At 48.6% G+C, this 6000-nt stretch overlaps 1 protein-coding gene across 4 annotated transcripts in view; it reads left to right on the top strand.

Moving 5' to 3' along the window:
* Positions 1 to 6000, top strand: part of CPNE2 (copine 2) — a 102897-nt gene that overhangs the window by 9709 nt on the left and 87188 nt on the right. The window contains exon 1 of one of the 4 annotated variants that reach the window (XM_053270416.1): positions 5474 to 5563. The exons of the other annotated variants lie outside the window; for them this stretch is intronic. Coding sequence (XP_053126391.1) covers positions 5521 to 5563 — 43 coding nt within the window. The 5' untranslated portion in view covers positions 5474 to 5520. Of the gene's footprint in view, positions 1 to 5473; positions 5564 to 6000 lie in introns of those variants that run through there. 4 annotated transcript variants of the gene reach the window in all.

The raw sequence follows: 6000 nt of genomic DNA, 5'->3' as shown, positions 1-6000 counted from the left end.
AACTAAAGGCCTTTGTGGCTGGGAATGGTGGGAGTTGTAGTTCGACTGGGGGCTCCCAGTTGGAACCCCTGTTCTAGTCCAGGGATTCTCTACATTGGGTCTCCAGATGTTATTGGACTTCAACTCCCATAATCCCCAACCAAAGGCCAGTGTAGCTGGGAATTATGGGAGTTGAAGTCCAATAACATCTGGGGACCCAACGCTGAGAATCCCTGTTCTAATCCATCTGGGCATAGTTCCCCCAAGCCCCTGAGGAGATCACACAGGCTTCTGCTGCAGAATGGAAACTGTTCTATCACATGGCCTTCTCCTCCTGAGGCCTTCTGGTTTTGCCTCCTAAAGAGACCTAAAATAACACTGTTTATCAAAGAATGACTCTGGGTACTCGGAGTTAAGGAATCCGGGGCAGTGTTTGAACACACTCTGTGGCAACGGTGGTTGCCGATGGCTTTGTGGATAGCGGTGTCTTGCAATGCTCCTGGGACTCTTGTGGAGAACAATATGCCTGCTTTGACACCACCTGTGCTGGGCAGCTGTGAAATCAACCTCCAGGGAGATCGCGCTCGAAACATCCCCACTTAGCACTTGCTCCTCCTTGGCAATGCAGGCCTCCGTGGCCGCCGTGCTGAACTTACTGGTTTGTGCCTTCATGAGCCTGGCAGGAGACGTGTGTGTGTGGGCTTTGCTTTAAATGTCAGGAGTTCGGCGTCTCTTTATATTATGGAGCTGAGCAGATCTGTCCCTCTGCAACCCCAACAGAGCGTCTCTCCCGTGGCTGCTGCTGGTGGCTGCCTTTATTAGATTAGATTGCAAGCCCCTTTGGGACAGGGAGCCATATGTTTCTTAGTATTTTATTTTATTTTATTTTAATTTTTTCATTCATTCTTTTTCTGTGTAAACCGCTTTGAGGAGAGCTGGTCTCGGGGTAGCAAGCATGACTTGTCCCCTTAGGTAATCAGGGTTCGACCTGGTTGCCTATGAATGGGAGACTTGATGTGTGAGCCCTGGAAGAGATTCCCCTCAGGGGATGGAGCCGCTCTGGGAAGAGCAGGAGGCTCCAAGTTCCCTCCCTGGCAGCATCTCCAACCAGATAGGGCTGGGAGAGCGACTCCTGCTTGCAGCCTTGGAGAAGCCGCTGCCAGTCTGTGAAGATAGTACTGAGCTAGAGAGACGAATGGTCTGACTCAGTATATGGCAACTTCCTATGTTCCTGTGAAAACTTCTGTTGAAAAGCGGTATAGAAATGTTTGTAGTAGTCGTAGCCAGCAGAGGACAGCATGATGGGAGAGAAGGGCGGCTGGGCTGGGCTAGGGGTCCTTGGCGTGCCCAGAAGATTTGGGTCACATCCTAGGGGCTCTGATTTATTCTTCTCCCCAGCCCTGATCAGATTTCTTAGCAAACCTAGGAGGCTTATTGTCAGGCAGTGGTTCTCAAACTCAGGTCCCCAGATGATGTTGGACTGCAACTCCCATCATCCACAGCCACAATGGCTACATCTTTGTGGCTGGGGATGATGGAAGTTGTAATCCAACTCCCATCGGTTCATAATCCAAATTGGGGAGCCCAGTTTGAGAACCGGGTATCGTAGTTTGATTCTCTCACCTTGCTTGAATGTTTTGCTAATGTTTGTTGTGCAGTATGCAAGAACTATTCTGTGATGAACGTGTGGTGGTCTGCATTGTGTCTGAACTGTGTCTGAACTGTGGGAGAACTGCTGCGTGGAGTGGCAAGTGGTTAGAGGAGGTGGCTTCTCCCTATCTTTGAGACCCTTCCTCAGATCTCCCAGAGACGCAAGTTTTGGGTGGTTTATTTATTTATTTATTTATTTATTTGAAATATTTATTCCCCCCCCCCCAGTGCACTACTGCTTAGGGTGGCTCACAACAATAAGATACAATAAAAAGTAATAAAATTAACTAAATTCAACAAAAATGTTTGTCAGGTCAAAAATTGTTACGTTCAAATTAAAGGTTATTTTAATAGCTAAAAATGGAAAATTATAAAAAGCTAAAGAACCTACCAGATATAACCAACAGGGGAGCATTAAAAAGCCTCCTTAAAAAGGTATGGTTTTAAGATGTTTTTTTAAAAACACTGAAGGAGGGAGCATGGCAAAGCTCTTCAGGGAGGGTGTTCCAAATCCGAGGGCCCACAACCGAAAAGGCCCTGCCTCTAGACCCTGCCAACCGGATCTCTATTAGTGGCGGGGCCATGAGCAGGGCCTGAGATGACGAGCAGAGGGCCTGGGCAGATTCGTATGGGCGATTGTGGTCCGACAGGTACCCCGGCCCCAAGCCATGTAGAGCTTTGAAGGTCAATCCCAGCACCTTGAATCTAGCCAGTAGCCTAGACCAGTAGCCAATGAAGCTGACACAGGATGGGTATAATACTCACACCCGTATAGAAATATGTTAAATTTCCAGGGGAGGGTCCTTCATCCTGGGATCTAAGGCAACCCTTTTCGCATTTCCAGACCATCCCTCCAAGAGATCAGGCTCGTGCTAACTCAGCGGTTCTGAATTTGGGTTTGGTGTGGAAAAAGAGCCCTTGGGCTAAAAATAGAACCAGCCTGCTTATTTTCAGGCTTTGGCTGCCTGATGAGTGTAACTTTGAAGGGGGGTGGGAGGGAAGTGAGGTGGAAACATTTCATACCAGTCTAGAATATTTTTGAGGCTTTAACAGGCGTGTACAAACACAGTCCTGGAGGTTTTTCCTAAATTGGAGGGAAGCGGATGGTTGATAATCCTGTGGTCAATTACATCAATGCCTTCCCCCTTGCGTAGTCGACCTGCATAGCTGGTTTAGCTGCGTTCACCTAAATAGTCAGATACGTAGAGAAACTGGAGACTGGATTCCAGTTTTCAAAGTTAACTTGAAAATTGATTATTGGTGTAATCTAGATTGGGGTTCACCTCTTCAATGAAGCGCAGTCTGCTCCCACCATTCTCTCCGTCTCCCACATTCTCTCCGTCTTCCACATCTCACATCTACCCACCCAGCCCTGGGAAACCTGGATTCATAAGGACATGATAACAGCCCTGCTGGATCAGGCCCAACACTCATCTAGTCCAACATCCTGTTTCCCACAGTGGCCCACCAGATGCCTCTGGGAAGCCCGCAGGTAAGAGCTGAGGGCATGCCCTCTCTCTTGCTGTTGCTCCCCTGCAAGCGGTATTCAGAGGCATCCTGCCTCTGAGGCTGGAGGTGTCCTAAAGCCCTCAGACTAGTAGTCATCGATGGATTCTCCTCCATGAATTTATCCAAACGCCTCTTAAAGACATCCAGGTTTTTGGCTGTCACCACATCTTGTGGCAGAGAGCTCCACAAGTTGATTATGTGTTGTGTGAAAAAGTACTTCCTTCTGTTGGTCCTAAATTTCTTGGCAATTCCCAGCTTAGCTCTAGACCTCTTGGTGGGTTTTGAAGAATCGGTGCTCTTCTCCTTGCCCCAAATGCACACTCCAACACACAATGTCCTTCCAACACATAACGTTGGAGAATTCTTGTGAAGCAAATGAGGTAAGGAAGTATTGTGGATGCTCCTTTTAGGTAGGAGAACTGAGTGCTCTTCTGATGGGTAGGAGGAGAGGAAAGTGATCACGTAGAAGCCAGGAGGAGGGTTGGACTGCACTGGAATGCTAGGGAGAGAATCCAGGCAGGGCGTCTCTGTCTGACCCATCTCCCACACAATCACTCTCCCCTCATCCTACCTTGATCACATGACCACCCATCAGTTCTCCTCCTCATAGGGGTCATGTGAACAAGCCTCTATCCAGATTACTTCTTGGATTTTGGAATTCCAAATTCTCTAGTGGTCTTTCTCTAGTGGAATCAGTGCAGATATTGGGTTTGTGAGGCCAATTTTATACAGAGGGAATAAGGATGTGCCTGAATGGTTTTGGCACCTCATTTAGAGAGGCACTGAAATGATTCAGTTGGCTGCAGCTGAAACATTTCAGTGGGGGGCAAGGGCGTCCTTTAAAAAGAAGGCAAGTTGGTCCTTTCCTGCTCCTCCTCCGCTGTTCCGGGACCAGTGCTGTGGTGCTCAAAAGGCCATGCACGGCTGCAGTGCTGTTCCCAGCAGTCTGCACGTGGCCTTTTGAGCACTGCAACGCCAGTCCTGGAACAGCGGTGGAGGAGCAGGTAAGGACCGGCTTGCCTCTTCTTTAAAGGACCTGCTCTCTGCCTGCTCCACAGTGGCTGCCCAAAATGTTTCGGGCACATCCCTAAGGGGGAAATGATGGGCTTACAGCCCTGACACAAGTCTTAGGAGTTGACGGGGACATGGTTTGGACTCCCTAGCATTGGGGACATGGTTTGGACTAGCATGGAGCCAGCATGCGCACCCCACCCTTCCATCAGGGGATCGGGATCATGCCATGCAGGGATGGGACATTTAATGTTTTCCTACCTAGATCCTTTGTATACAGGAGAACTTCTATATCTGCCTACTCCACATCCCTGGATTTGCCTATCCATGGTCTGGTGATTGACACTGACCTCAGTGTATGTGGGTGGGGGGGGGAATCTGCAAATAAGGGGTTAATTCCGTATATCTGGAGGCCAGGAATGGCCGGAAAGGACCTCGGAGGTAATTTCCGTCTGCCATTTTGTGTTTGGGAGCTTCAAAATGGCTGTTTAAATTCTTTTTTTTAAAAACACCACGATTTTCAGTTGATTTTTGGCTGTTGGGGGGCACAGCTCAGCTAAAGAGGACTAGCAAAGAACAATAGGCAGTTTTCCCCCTGCATGTCCCTCCGAAATATGGCTGATTTTCAATGAATTTCCTGACCTCCAGGAATCTAACCTCTGCGGTCCCCTAGCCCCAATGACTTGATATTTACGGTTTCTATATCCGCAGTTGCAGCCGGGAACGGAACCCCCTCGAATATAGAGCTTCTCCTATATATTACTCTTCTGTATTTGTCTTGTGTGTGTTTGTGTAAGTTTGCTGTGTGTGTGTGTTTTGTTTTCTGTTTCATTTTGTGTTTGGAAAAAGAAACACTTGTTTAAGTTCATGCTTCAGGCAGAAGATAAGCCACTGCTAATAAAGAACTGCCTCATCTCATCTTGTGCATTGCTGGCATCACTCAACTTTGTGTTCCGGGGAAGTGACTTCTGAGCAATCTGCCTTTCTGCAAATTAAGCCCTAGCCTTCATGTTCGTCATTGTATGTCTCTGACCAATATGGCTGCCTGGCTTGCTTGCTTCCAGGAGCAGAACTGTCAGAATGATCACCTCTTTCAGTTGGAAGAAAGATTAAAACATAGTCAAAGAGACCGAAGGAATGGGGGTGGGGCCCCAGCAATTTAATAGTATGAAGAGCACAGCTGTCCACAGCTGCTGGGAGGGTATTTGTGGACATCCATGCATTTTGTGAATAAAAAGCCGCTGTAATTTGTGTTGTAGTGTTCAGCCATACAGAAGCAGATGTGGTTCGCTGAACTTAGGAAGATGCTGCTGCTTAGTGTTTGAAGCTGGAGGGAGTGTTCTGTGAACTGTTCTATGAAGCCTCATCCAGATGGCCTTCGGTTTGGAGTGGAGACAAATCAGCATCATGTTAAGTTGGGTTGCTTCAGCCCTACAGTGGGGTCTCTGTCATGACCTCAGATCCTCAAGCCCCTCGAGTAGGGAATGGGGCAGAGAGACTGGGGGGAATCAGATTGGGAAGCGCCACTGACCCAGCCCACCTTCTGGTGACCCCCTGCCATTAGAAACCCACACCAGGTGAACTAGAAGAACACCCCTGCCAAGACCCGAGGACATAGCTGTGCCAATATCCTCCCATTTGGAGGACTCTTCCGAGGGCCTGCCATCCATGAGGGAATCCCCCCCCCGACTGCTGTCGGAGCAGGCAGCTGCAAAATTTGGCAAGGCCCCATTGCCAGTCCAAGGCTTGCTTCTCGAAGGAGCAGGGCCAAGTCAGCCTGTCTGAGCAACAGGCTACAAACTCAGCCATTTGCTGGAGCAACTTCCTCTTTGTTGCGATAGCCAACTCTGA

This window comes from Hemicordylus capensis, chromosome 9 (assembly GCF_027244095.1).
Source record: "Hemicordylus capensis ecotype Gifberg chromosome 9, rHemCap1.1.pri, whole genome shotgun sequence".
NCBI classification, from domain to species: Eukaryota; Metazoa; Chordata; class Lepidosauria; order Squamata; family Cordylidae; genus Hemicordylus; species Hemicordylus capensis.
The sequence above is the reverse complement of the archived record's forward strand: the minus strand, read 5'-3'. Positions and strand labels throughout refer to the sequence as shown.